Here is a 14,253-nt window from a genome sequence, read left to right as displayed (position 1 = left end):
ATATCTGTCATTACTTTCAAGTTAAGTCAGCAAGCATTTGTTAAACACCTGCTGTGTGTTAGCCGTTGTGTGAAGTACTGAGGCTCTAAAGAAAGGCAGAAAACAGCCCCTGCCCTCTGGAAGCTCCAGTCTAATGGGGGAGACAATAGGCAGACACCTGTGTACGAAGACGATCGAGGCCAGAGGCAAGGCGCTAGCAGGAGGGTGATTGGGAAAGGCTGTGGGCCTTTTGGCTGGGACCCGAAGGAAGGGGAGGCAGAGATGAGCTGAGAAGGGAGAGCGGAGCCCATTCATAAAAGAGGAGGTGCAGCCGCTCCTCGCTCTTGGGTTTTTGCAGTTTTTTGTTATTACAGATAATAGTGCTGCAAAGAATGGTAGTGATAGTGAAATTTATATAGATAGCATTTTGAGGTGCATAACATGCTTTGTATACAGCTACCCCACAAGTCTGTGAGGTGGGCAGTCTCTCCAGTTATCCCCATTGTGGATGTAACTTTAAATGACTTGCTCAGGCCGAATAGCCAGGAGAAGCCAAGATCCCCCCATCAGTAACCTCCCTAGGAGTGTAATGGGACTTAGCTATTTCTGTGAGTACTTGGTATGCAGACTGGCATCAGACGAAATGACTAGTGAACAAGTGTTGAGTTAGTGTCTGCTGAGCAGCCTGCTCTTTGGGCTTTCCTGTGGAGATGCAGATGTGTTGGCCAAAGCAGCTTGACTGGTTGGGGAGTTCATTCCTCCTGGGCTGCATGTGCTGATCTCCCTTCCTCTCTTCTGACTCCGTTCCTCCCCTCAGGTTGTCTTCTGTTGGTGCTAGATGGAATTTGTGAAGCTCAGGAAACAGCAGGTGCTCCCTGGGAGCAGGGTTTTTACTGCTCGTTGATCTGAATGGTTCTGCAGTCCTCATTTACGAATAGATACAGCAGTTCACTTGGCTGGCTGACCCTATTGAGCGCCTCTCTCTACTGGGGATCTGGATGGAAACATGAAAGCCTCCAGTAGTTAGAATGTGAATAGGACGAGGAGCCACGCCCAAGTACTGGAGAGAGAGGAGGGTTTGACCGCCTGAATTAGCCTCTCCAAGGTCATGGCTGACGTTGATCTGTTACATTTTGCAAACATGATCTTACTTGAGCCTCACACAGTAGCCCTGCAGGAGAGGAGTGCATAGTCTTTGTAGCCACATCTTACAGATGAGGGAAGCGAGTGGTGGAGGTTTTGGAGAGATGTCTCTCCTCATTTCAAGGCCATCTGGTACACCTTTTTTTGTGGCAAGTTTTTTAAAAAAGTATTTTATCATGACCTTAAACATCAACAAATATGAACATTCCAGCATACAAGAGAACACAAAAGAGCAGTGTATGTGAAACTTGGGATGTCATATTGAACGAAGTGTTAAATTTAGCATGGTAGTAACAAAATTACCTACTCGTTTGTATACTCCTGGAAAATATGAGAAGAGGCCATTTTGAGCTGAAGGCATCAAGGAGGATTCAGGGAGGAGATGGAACTTGGCCGTGGAGGTGGAGACCAATGTTTTCCCCCCAGAGGTGTGGCAGGTGTACCTTCTGGGTGTCAGTGAAGGCCTGTCTGTGTATGGAGGTGGGATGTCCTGGGAAGACCTAGTGGAATACCTGATAACGATCCTGGTTGTCTGGAAAGGTGGGTGAGCTTGGCCAGATTGTGGTGGGCCTCAGAGACTTTTTTGGAGGAAGACTGCTCAAAGGCTAAGGACTTGGCATATTATTTCATTGGCAGTTGGGGAATCACTGACTATCTCAGGTGAGGGGGTGAGCTGGTCAGAGCTGTTCCTCTGGCAGGGAGGGTTAGGAGCTAGTGATGTGGAATGCTGTGAGGCCAGAGAGGGTTATGGGAGTACAGGGTCTAGGTTGGATCGGAGCCCCGGGAGTGCGGAATCGACATACCACACACAAAGCTTGGTGACTTTGGTTAAGACGCATACAGATGGAATCTGTGTTAGCTAAGGACTCTAGCTAATAGCGGCAGCTCCTGGCTCTTGGCCTTATTTTTCATCTATCTGCCTTATGGGTTGTGATAAATGCTTGTGGTGAAATCAGAAATCATAGTTACGTAATAGATACTAAAGAAATTTGAACAGCGAATGTGCAGACAGCGAATTCCAGCTAGTGTAATTGGCTAAGTATAAGTGTCCCCATTCTCTAAATTTCTTAACTTAATGAAATTGATAATGCAGATGGCTTTCTGTCCAGGAGGCGAGTGGCTTCTGCTGCGTCGGTCTGGCCTATTTGCACGTGCCTTGGAGAGATCAGCCAGCAGTCTGTCCTAGCAGGCTCCCCTAGGGAGCCAGGGCTGTCTGTCTTAGCCTTTTCATCCCAACGTTTTTAAGTGTGAGGGTCATGTGTGTTTGGGCAGAGAAGAGAGCAGTGGTGGATGTTCAGGTGTTGAGAGAATTCTGAAGTGGAGCTGGGGCAGAAATCAACGTTAACTCACTTTCTGTGGGAGGAAGGGAGAACACTGTGTGCACATGAATGGATTCATGCTACCCAGTAAGGGCTTGATAAATGCTGGGGTGAAGATTTGCACTTGGCTTTGGACTTGAGTTGCCAAAGTTTGTTCTTAGAATTCCAGTTATCGAAGGGAGAGTGAATTGCCACACGTGTTTGCGTTTCCCTGGCCTTCCATAGGGGAGGCCCAAGTCCATCTAATACTGTTGACTAATGTATGAGTTAACATGCAATTAGACTATAATAATTAACCCCGCAGCCACTTTTATAGAAGCCTGAAGATTTATAGAGTGCTCACCTTTCAGGAACCCTGTGCAAAACTTAGCCCCATTTTACAGATGAGGATACTGAGGCTCCAAAGTGAAGTGACTTGCTTCTCCGTGCTCACGTCACCAGAAAGCACCAGAACCGTAAGGGTTTTGGATTCTGTTACCCTGTCACCCTGCTCTCTCTACCTTGTGCAGGAAGCCTGACCACGAGGGAGGAGCTATGAGCGACCTGGGCCTGCACCTTCTTTGAACATGGGTTGGATTTTTATAGAACTGTGTGTTTTCGAAAGGTTTCAGAGTGATGAATCATTTTTATTTGTTTCTTTGTTCTGATTGTCTTTTGTTTCCCATGAATGATTTAGAAGCTGCTTTAAGTTTCTGAACTGAAATATTTATAATTCTCACTTCTGCTTTTCCGTCTTTCCTCTGACCCTTTGAAATATGACATTTGAGCATTTAATCAGGAGTAGGGGGATAGCGAGGAAAGTTTGGCTTTCGTTAGGAAAAGCTTGTGATCACTAAGCTTTAAAAAGACTTCACTTTTTACAACGAGGAAGTCAACTATGATCACACTGAAATATCTCCTGCCTTTGAGGAAACCGCTCTTGATGTTCTTGGCCCTTCCCTAAGCACAGTGGAATGGCAGTAAAGTAGAGGGCACAGTGCCTCCATCGGCAGGCCTCTGGGATCCACTTGGGCAGTCCTTCTTTGGGCAGTCTGACTCAGCCACACTCGCTTCTTGAGGTATTTCTTTGCTGTGTCAGAATTTTTCAGCTACCTGTTTAGGGTGAGGGTCTGGACCTGTGTGATGTTATGGATATGGGGAGCTCCCAGGTAAGCCAGTTCCCTCCAGTGTAGCTCGGCATCTTCTCTGCAGTGTGATGAGTCCTAGGGAGTTGTTTGAGAGCGCTTAGAAGTTAGATGTCTTGTTCAGGGTCACGCAGCCAGGATATGGAATTTGAACCTAGGTCCTCTGGCTTTAGGCCCCTTCTGCAGTGTACTCCCTACTGGGAATACTTTGATTTGGCAGTGATTTAGGGAAGGGGTGGATCTTTGGAAAGTAAATTGTAAATCAGCGTTATCTGTTTGGGGAAACAGAAATAAGTTGTATGGAACAGCACGGTGATTATATATTCTGCAGTGATCTGTGGGGCAGAGAAAGGTAGAATCTGATTGTGCTTTTGGTCCCTTGCATGGCTGTGTGCACGTGGATATGCTGTTCAGAGCCTCACACTCTCCAGCTCCGTCTCTGAAGTGTTTCACTTTCTGTGGGGAAGAAAGAGAAAACGAAAACTGCGTGGTTTCTGCATACTTTACAAAGTAGTTACTTAGTACTTGGCTGAGCTCAGATGAACCAAACATGCAGAATAAATACTCGACAGTTCAGCGTCTGGGATACCGTCAACCTGAGGACCCGAGGAGACGTAGGACTCTTGTCTCCTATTTCAAGGTTTAATTACAAGGCTTTTACTTTTTCTGCAAGTCAGTTTTGAGATTTTTTTTTTTGAAAGGCTCGTTTCATGAGTTTTGAACGTATTTAACCATTTTTGTTGTTTGAAGAAAAACCAGTTATTTCAGAATACTTGATGGACTTAACAAGTACTTTTTTAAAAGCTACATTTTTTAATAACTTAAGTGACTTGTTTCTTTTGTTAATGTGAGTGTACAGAATTTAAAATAATTGTTTAGCACAAAAGGTGTTATTTTATATTTGGTCAAGGTTAACTTGTTCAAAGAAGATAGTGAAAAAGATGGAAAAAGATGTTGGGGGCTTGCTTAGGTTTTAACATGACTTTCTTAAAATCATTTAAAAATTTTAGATGGTTTAATTGGGCAGATTTTTAGGTAAATTATGAATTCAATTCATGGTTTCACAAGGTCAAGCGATATATATAAGTGTGGGAGTTATGATGGGGGGATGTAGCCTTACCTGTCCATGAAATTTTTCCTAATTTCCATAATCAAAAGCCTCTCTTTAATGTGTTGCTTCAAAAATTAAACTTTGAGTTTTTCCATATTTTAGATTAAATAAGATTCTGACTCAGGTGGCCGTTCAGCGGAAGAAGCAGTTTGTTGAGAGAGCTCACAGTTACTGGTTACTAAAAAGGCTGTCTAGGAACGGCGTGCCCTTGTTGCGGAGGCTGCAGTCCAGTGCACAGTCCCAAAGAAACACTCAGCAGGTATGTGGTGCTTCTTTCTTTCTTTTTTTTTTTCTTTCGTTCTTTTTTTTTTTTTTTTTAAGTGAGGCAGTTGGGGCTAAGTGACTTGCCCAGAGTCACACAGCTAGTAAGTGTCAAGCGTCTGAGGCCAGATTTGAACTCAGGGCCTCCTGACTCCAGGGCCGGTGCTCTATCCACTGGGCCACCTAGCTGCCCCCTTCTTTCTTCAATTAAAAGAAAACATTCAAGTCCATCAGGTTATAAATGTCTTTTCTGTCCTGTCCCCACCCACCTCAAAAAAAAAAAAAAAAGCCTGCCCAAATAAAACCTTTGGGGTAACTCTGTGTCCCAGGGTCCCAGTTGAGAGTGGCCTCGGGTTTGCTTCTTAAAATGTAGACAGTCGAGAGTTGGACTTCTCCCTCGTTTCCTCATTTTGATAAAGTTCAATTACAGAGGAGAACTGGTGGAGGCCTTGGACAGGTAGCAGTTAATGCGATAACCCGCCTTCCAGCTCTTTAGTGAAGCGCACCGATTTTTAAACCAGCATTGAACAAGTGAGTTGGAAGAACTGGAAAATGCTTGTTTCTCCATGCTGCCATCTGAGCTTGTTAAAAACCAGGCAACGTTTTGGTCAGCTCGTGTGCCGTCCAGATAGGGCCTAGTGACTGGCTAGCTGTTTCTTCCCATTTAGTGGATTTTTGGATTGAATTGCCTCCTTGCCCCACTCCTGCCTGCTTCTTCACTAATGGAGCATTTCCTGCCAGGAGGTCAGAGATGGCAGCGGGGGAAAGGAAGGAGAATAACCTCTGCGTTTGTATGTCGGAATATTCCTCAGCCTCCAGATGGCCCCCGTGGCTTGCTTTCCTGAGCTAGCCAAGAAGGACCTAAGCCCTCAGGCCACTCCTGCACCCCCTTGGAAAGTGTAGACAAGAAGGGCTTTGTCATCCTGAAGATCAGATGGAGACAGCCAGTCAGCCAGCCAGTGCTCCAGGAAGACCAAGGGTGGCCTTTAGATGAGTCAGAGGGTTAGGAGAAATTTCTGTTTGGTGTATTCAGAAGTCTGCCTGCCTGACACCTTGTCCCCAATGACTTTGCTGCTGCTCCCCCTTCCCCCAAGCCCTCTGACCTCGCACGTGTTCTGTATAGACTGGCACCGCGTGGCCATCCCCCAGGAGCTGCTCTGGGATGCTGTCAGGCTGGGTCCTGGTCCTGCTGTCATCATGTGTCTTACCGGATCGCCCACAGCCTGCTTTTTACACGTGCACCATGTGTAGCGTCAAAGGTTCAGAGAGAGGAGAGGATCAGTTTTAAATGAACTTGATCCTCTTCAAGCAGGTCCACCCAGTTTGTGCCCCTGGGGGTTATACCAGTCCCCTCCCCGGCCTGGCTCGGTGATGCCAGGACCTGTCCCTCTCTGCTGATGTTGAGGGGCCCAAGGTTTGATTTGAAGGCCTTGTTGGGGTTTTCTTTCCTGCATCTGGAAGCCTCTTTTTGATGGGGTTTTTGTTGCTGCCATCTTCACCAGAATGCCCCATTGCGTGCCCAGTGGACCCCTCAGAGTATAATTTTAATCAGACTATGGATCGGTCAGCACCCAGTAACCTGAAGACCGTGCAGCCTTTGGGAAAGAGGCCTGGGGGAGGGGGCTGCCCATCCAGGCTGCAGGTGTGGGAGCCGCTCAGTCACTTTGGTCCCGAGTCCTGTCTCCACGTTATCAAATCTGGACGATCGTTCTTGTGCTGTCTCTGTCGTGGGATTATTGTGAGAAATCATGGAAGCCCATGGCACCGGGATCTGTGAGTTCGTCAGTGTGTGGCAGTCCCCTCGGGCGTATAAAGCGAAATGACTCGCCCACCATCCCAGCCCTAAGGAGCGTCAAAGGTGGGACTCAGCCCAGTTTCTTGACGCTGATCTTAGCCCTCTGTCCATTACTCCTCGGCACCATTTATTGTGAGGAAGGGGCTTTGTAAACCCCTTGCTTCTCTCTGGATCTGGAAAATAGAGGTGAGGGCTAGGGTGTATATTCAGGTCTCTTTCAGCTGTCCTTTGCTGCTTGGGTCCTGGTCTGTTTGTAAGCTCGGGGGGTGCATTTTAAATGCTTTTACCATGTAGCCATTGGTTTGAATTTCGCGATGCACTCAGTGGCATTTTCTGCCAGCGTGCCAGTCAGGTGCATTCTGGTCAAGAATGCGGAAGTGCTTTGTAAACTTAAAGCGCTGTATAAATGTTGACTAATTTTAAAAATGCTCCAGCTTTTAATGTAAAAACTTCAAATTCTTGGTTTGACTTAATTTATTAAACCCGAAGTAGCTTCTTGTTAGTTCCCGTCCAGTTTTTCTTTGCTTTTTAAAAGAGCTTGATTTCTCATTCCAGTCCGGGAAGAGTGGAGCGTCATTGATGGCTCCTCTGACGACTCTGACAACTCGTGCATGTCCATCTCTTGTATGTAAATGGATCTCTCTCATTTTGACTGTTTTACACATTTATACCATGTGGCTGAAGTTAAAACCAGATTAAAAAGTGGCGTGATACTTTTTGAAAGCCGTGTGCCAGAGTCAGAGCTTTGGCCGCAGATGTGCTGAGAATGACGAGCGATGTTTTCAGAGCGCGGGGAGATTCACTCAGAGCCCTCTTGGTCCATTCCTCATTAGCCCTTACTCACAGCAGCCCTAGCAGGTGGATACCTCTGGACAAGGGCTTAGGAAAGACTTGGGTTTGAATTCTGACTGCCGTTTCCCTGCCCAGGCAGAGCCCAGACTTGGGCTGACCCCAGGTCCTCCTCATCTGCCAAGGAGATGGAGCATGGGGGTGGGATCAGTAGACTTATTCTGTCTCCCTCAGAGGGCAGCATGTGGGAAACTTGCCTTAGAAATGGAACTGATAATTATGATAATAATTCATTTGAAGATGTTTAAATTCAGTAGAGGTCCCTTAGGAACAGAGAATGTAACTGGATTAGAAAGCATTTGAAAATGTTTTCATCAGCTTGGGAATTTGTGAATAGCTCACAGCAAATCACGACTTAATTGAGGTGGTATAGGCTTGGGCCAAAGGAGGATTTCCGGGGGCTGCAAGTGGGAGCAGGCTTGTATGCCCCACTGGAGGAAGGCTTCTGTTATTGGGTGCCTGGCCAGGTGGTCCTGGAGAGGAGGAGCCGAGCCGGGTGTGATGTCATCCCTTGCTTTCTTGGTGGCTTTTCTTTGCTCAGTTTTCTCATTTGTGAAATAAGAGGCTGTGATGGTTTGTTTTTTTTTAAGGTTCCTCTATGGTCTTTTGAATGATGATAATAGAGGGAAAAACAGTCCAAGTGCTCCTCCTTTGGGGGAGGATTTTAATGGTTGGCGCTTCCATTGTCTTTGGATGATAAAGGAATATCAAAATGAGGAACCTGAGTGCAAAATCGCTACCCAGAGGTTCTGTGGAAAATGGAGACAAAGCTCAGCAGTCACTTTGGGAGGATTTGCTTTGTCTGGTTTTTAAGAATAAAATTGCAAAGACATTCCTTTTTCTGCCATAGCTGGGAATAAACCCTGAGAATACAAAAACGCTGCTTTAAACTGCATCACATCAAGTTGTTCGTTGTGGAGACGATGGCCTCAGTTTGGCTCGTTGTTAGGTGGCACCTGTTTGCCAGGGTGCCTGGGAAATCAGTTAGTGAGTTGACGTGAGACTCAGCTCCTGCCTTCACCAAAGGATCAGAGCCAGGACAGGGCACCTGGCCGAACGCTTCTTGTGTGTGGTCAGAAGACTGGGGCCGTGCTGCCTTTCCCGCCTCGGTCACTCTGTAGGAGCTAGCCGATGGCCCTGAATTTCGGGCATCTAATTAAAGAATGGGTTAGGTATATCGTGATATATGTTATCTGACCTGCACGTGGAATCCTCCCAAGTTGGAATGGCCTTCAGTGACAAAGGAGGAGGTGAGAGGGAGATGCGTGGATTGGGGCCAGAGATTTAACAGACCAGAAATCAGTTACCTCCTGACTGGTTTCAGAGATCATCCTCATTCTCTGCTCGAACATTGACAATGATGGCGCTACTTGACAATCGGTGTATTTCGATTTTGGATGAGTCTGGTTTTTAGAAAGCTTTTCCTTATAACATCAGCAGTTTGCACTGAAGAGGACAGATTTTAGTGGAGATACAGTTTCTGCCCTTAAGAAGGTAACAGTTCGGTGGGATAGAACGCCACAGATTTTGATGGTAGACATTGTTACCCAGTGAGTTAGCAAGGTGTCAAATGCTCTGTGATGTCTTAGGGCCCTCTGGGGGCTTTTTGCTGGCTTCCTAGGGAAGGTGGAAGTAGAGGTCGGTTTGAAAAGATGGTGTTAAGACTTTGAGGGATGGGGGAAGTGACACCCCAGGCCTACAGAATTTCGTGGCAGCAGAAGGCGTGTTCAGGGAACTGAGATTGGTATTGGGAGGCAAGGCCAGAAAGAGAGGACAGTGCCACACTGGGAGGGCCTTAAGGGCAAAGGCAGGTGGGCTATATATTGCTGAGTTAGAGTCGTGGGGGGCAGTGCTGACCAGGTAAGATCCTTCTGTGAGTGGGATGAAGGATGAATGATTAACTCACTTGTGTAGACCAAGCAGAAGACCAGCAGAAGCTCTGCTGCATAACCTAGGTCAAGCTATTTCATTCAATCAGAAAACATTTACTAAGCACTCGCTGTATACCGGGGACTGTGCTGACTGCTGGGCATATAAAGAAGGGCAAAACCAGCCCCTGTCCTCAAGGAGCCCCCACTGTAGTGGGGGAGACGGCATGCAGGCAACCACAGACAGACAATACGTAGACAGGGCAGAGGTCATCTCCCGGGGGAGAGTACTAGCCTCCTGGCCATGGGGATGGGAGCTGAGACTTGAAGGAGGCCGGGAGGTGGAGATGAGCTGAGCAAGAGCAGTCCGGGCATCCGCCAGTGGAAATGGGGAGGCGGAGTTTTGTTTGAGGAACAGTGGGAAGCTTGTGTCTCTACATTGAGACTGGAAAGGTGGGAAGGGCCCAGCTTTAGAAGCCAGACAGATTTTATATTGAGTCCCAAAGGTAAAGTCGGGGGTCTCTGGAGTTGTTTGAGTCAGTGTCTTCATCTGAAAAATGAGACAATCCCACCTCGGCCCAGCCAGTTCTAGCCCCGTGACCCTCGACCTCAGCCCAGCCAGTTCTAGCTCTGTGACCCTTGACCTCAGCTCCACCAGTTCTAGTTCTTTCGTCCTGCGGTGAGGCGTTTGTTCTAGTTTGGTTCTGGTCTTTATACTCTCTTCCTGGAGGAAAAAATTCGATAAGGGGGAGGATTCAGAATCAGACAACTCCAGCCCTTGATAATTAGGCCTAGGTCTTACTTTTTGGCGTGAAGCCTATGACTTTCATCACTCTTTGGAGGTGACAAATGAGGAGTGATTTCAAGTCCCCCTTCAGAACCCCTTCATTCAATTCAGCAGAAAGGAGCATACAGTCCTGCTGAGGTCATATGTTAAGTTCAGAGCAGACAGCCTGGAGGAGATGGTATCTGGGAAGCCTGGAAAGAAAGCAGTGATTCTGACGTTTGGGGAGAAGGAGGAGCGGTACGTTCGAAGCACCTGGGGAAGGTGAAGAGAGGGGGAGAATGATTTGTGCCAGTTCGTGGAAGTGGAGAGGGACATGCGAGGATGCTGGCTGTGTGGATTGAAGAGCCGTATTGGAGAGCAGCGTGGTAGACTCCTTAGCCTGGTGTCTCTCTGGTGGTGCTGGTGGTGTCCTTGTCCTTGTCGATGACCCTGTCTCTTATCCGTGGGGAACCACGCAAGGTTTTTGAGCATGGGAATGACGTGGGCAGACGCGTGCCTTAGAAATAATTTGGCAGCCTTGAGGATGATGGCCTGAGTGAGGGAGGGAGGGAGAGGCAATCTGGCTTACTCATCTTAGGCTGGAAGGGACCTTACAGGCTATCCTTTTGGATAGAGACTGAGCAGAGGGACCTGATGTGCCCAGAGGGCATTCCGGTGGTGAGAAGTGGAGTTGGGATTGGGATGCAGGCTGAAGACTCCAGCACCAGGGCTATATCTGCTCTGCCAGGGTGTCTCAAGGCAGGGTCAGGATCCTCTCAGAGATGACGAGTGCCTTCCTTACTTGGAGCTTTGGTGGTGTGAGTCAGCAGGGCGCAGAGTTAGTGATGACTGGCAGCTGCCTAATGGGAGAAGGGAGTCTGAGCTTAGTAGGGCTCCCTCCGTCTGCAGATCTCCGAATTACGGATATAGAAATGATGCCTCGAAGGAGATCGCCCAGGGCAAGAATGTGGGGACTGAAACAAAGCTTTGAGGGTTGGTCAGGCAGGGGAAACTGAGCACTAAAGGGGGAAATCCAGACCTCCCCAGGGCAATCCTCAGGCTTGGCTCACTCCATCAGGCCACCTTTTGCATTTATTGCCAGTCTGATCTCCGCTGGAGATCTGCTCTTGTCGTCTCAGTATTGAGGGCAGCCCTGAATCCATATCTCCAAGCCAGGACCCCTCTCCCCTGGTGCCTGGGCACTAGCTCAGACTCTGCTCGTGCACGCTGGCGGTGACCTCTCTCCTGAAGCCTTCTGTGCTCCCACCCGTCCTTCGCTGCCGTCAGCAGTCAGATGCCTTGCCTTCTTCCGTGGCTGCAGATTGCTGTTTCATTACCGCTGGAAGGCATTGGGCCAGAGGTACTGCCTGAACTCCGTTCGAGATTGCTGGGCCTCCTGTGAGTCAGCTGTTGGACCCAGGCTGCTGCCAATGCTCGTCCAGCCCCAGTTGCCCCATCTGTAAAAAAGTGAGGGGTCTGGACGTGGCACCGTGAGGCACCATGCCAGTTCTCAGAGGCCTGGCATGGCGAGGTTCCCATAGCTCAGGCTGAACTGGAGCTGGAGCCATGGTCTGTGTCCTTGAAGCCTTTCTTGAAGCAGTCCCTCCTTTGGGAGGCTCGTGATGTTTGCGCCTCTCGTAGGCATCTGTTGCTGTTTGCTTTGTGCAGTTCTGCTAGACTGTAAACTCTTCATGACTAGGGCAGGGCCTAGTTTTACTTCATTTTTGTGGCCTCTGCAGGGGCTGGGACAGTGCCTCCCACGCGGCATAGGGCGTATTCGGAGGAGTGAATGAAGCAGATTATTAGTCTTTGCCGTTAAAGGATCAGGACCTAATGAATGGATTTGCTGTGATCCTCTGACAGTAACTGGCCCTTGGCCAATCACATCCATGTTTACCTAGGATCCATCTCAATCCATCATTGGAGTGCGCGTCTCCCCCGCCCTCCATTCTGGACAGTTGTACTGACCCAGGTAAGGGCTCAGACTCTAGTTGCCGTGCCCATTAACAACCGAGGAGAAGAATGGGCTTAATTACGTGCTGACTTCACTCATTGAGGTTCAGCAGGCACGGCAGCATTCCCTCGTCGTGCAGCTCACCTTGTTATTTTTGGCTTCTTAAAAAGCATCACGCTATCCAAATTCTTAATAAGAGTTCAGAGACTTCCTTTGTTTCTGATGGGCCAGGGTTGACCTGTGTGAGTCACTGATGTAATTTGAGTTCTGCGTCCCGCCCTGCCGTTGGAAGCCATGTTGAGAGGTCAGAACATGACCTGCCTCAGAAATCTGGGGCCCAGGTTGGCCTCACCACTGCCTCTGTGATCTTGGACCTGAAGTTTTTCCATTTGTGACAGATACCTAATGTCAGAATTACGAGGTTGTTACATATGCGTGCCTTAAGCTCTCAGATAAGTGCGGTTCAGAATTTCTTAAGCCCGGAGTTGGAAGGGATCCTCCCTCCTGGGTCCGACAGTCCAGTGAGGCGTGATGCTCTGTGCAGGAAGGCCTGCGGACGCCTGAGGGTGGAGAGAAGAGGTCTCTTCAAGGAGGGCACGGAAACCCGGGCTGCTTCTCTTGGTTCTGTTCATGTCGCTGATAGTTGGCCTGGAAAGCCTTGGTGCCCCCAGGAGTGACTTCACATTGCGTGTGGTGCTTCTGGGCTTCTGCAGTAGCAGAGGGGGAGGAAGCGGCGCGGGTGTTGGTCGTGGCACCTGCTGCTCTTTTTTTTTTTGTTCTTTCTAATTAATTTATGTTTAGTTTTCAACAATCACTTCCATAAGCTTTAAAAAAAATTTTTTTAAATTTATTTTGATTTATCAGTAATCATTTCCATAAGCTTTTGAGTTTAAAATTTTTCTCCCTCTCCCTCCCCCTGCCCCAAGATGGCGTGCAGTCTGATATAGGCTGTACATATACCTTCCTATTAAACATATTTTCACATTTGTCATGTTGTAAGGAAGAATTAGAACCAATAGGAGGAACCACCAGAAAGAGGAAACAAAACACAACAGAAGAAAAAAAATAGCAAATAGTTGGCTTCGATCTGCATTCAAACTCCATGGTTCTTTCTCTGGATGTGGATGGCATTTTCCATCACGAGGCCTTTGGAGATGTCTTAGATCCTTGCATTGCTGAGAAGGGCTAAGTCTCTCAAAGTTAGTCATCGCACAACGTGGCTGTTACTGTGCACAACGTTCTCCTGGTTCTGCTCACTTCACTCAGCATCAGACCACACAAGTCTTTCCAGGTTTTTCTGAGGTCCGCTTCCTCATCATTTCTTGTAGCACAGTAGTATTCCATTACATTCATATGCCACAATTTGTTTAGCCGTTCCCCACCTGATGGGCATCCCCTCAATTTCCACTTCTTGGCCACCACACAAAGGGCTGCTATAAATATTTTTGTAGCCTGGTCCTCTTCTGAGAGGGCAGCATTCCCTGGAGCTCAGGTGGTGACAGCCACAGCCAGTCCCACCCACCCTGGCTAACCTTTTGGGCCTCCCAGGCCATCTCCAGGCCTCAGACGTCTTCTGCCCTGCCGGGCTTTTGGTTTCAGGTCCACTTTGTGCTTTCGCTGACTGAGTGAGAGGAAGGGAGCCCTCGTCACTGGAGTGACTTTGGGATCCTTGGTTCTCGCAATCGGCCTGACCTTGAGCCAGACTTCTTGGTTGTTCTGTCTTAATTAGGTCTCCTGATTCCCATCCTTGAACACTCACGTGCTAGCCGAGACTCGGACCCTAGCCATCGTGAGCACTCAGAGCTGGCCTCTGTGTTAGAGCATCAGAAATTGGTTGTGGCACATTGCTTTGATGAGGGCCTGGGACCCGCTGCTGCTGCGGTAGATAGAATATTGTGTGACCCCAGGGTTGGAGGGGGGTCGGAGACATGGACTGCCTCTTTCTTTGCTTGGAGTTTTCTAGGGTTGGCCCTCTGAGGGGGAAGGCTCTACCTCTCCCAGAGCTGCCCTTTCCATGGAACTGGGGCTGCTGCTGTTCCACACCTTGTGAGCCTGAGCTGGACGCCTGCTTTGCGTGGGGTGCC

The 14,253-nt window shown here is 48.3% G+C and overlaps 1 protein-coding gene across 6 annotated transcripts in view; it reads left to right on the top strand.

The window, feature by feature from the left end:
- Nucleotides 1-14,253, top strand: part of BRD1 (bromodomain containing 1) — a 72,707-nt gene that overhangs the window by 14,329 nt on the left and 44,125 nt on the right. For all 6 annotated transcript variants that reach the window (XR_003568449.1, XM_027854367.1, XM_027854366.1 and 3 more), the window contains exon 3: nucleotides 4,779-4,935. Coding sequence is in view for 5 of the 6 variants with exons in the window: in XM_027854367.1 (XP_027710168.1) it covers nucleotides 4,779-4,935 (157 nt within the window). In the remaining variant the exon portion in view is untranslated. The remainder of the gene's footprint in view (nucleotides 1-4,778; nucleotides 4,936-14,253) is intronic.

This window comes from Vombatus ursinus, unplaced genomic scaffold (assembly GCF_900497805.2).
Source record: "Vombatus ursinus unplaced genomic scaffold, bare-nosed wombat genome assembly UNPS02010394.1, whole genome shotgun sequence".
Classification (NCBI taxonomy): Eukaryota; Metazoa; Chordata; class Mammalia; order Diprotodontia; family Vombatidae; genus Vombatus; species Vombatus ursinus.
This window is presented reverse-complemented; position numbering and strand designations above follow the sequence as displayed.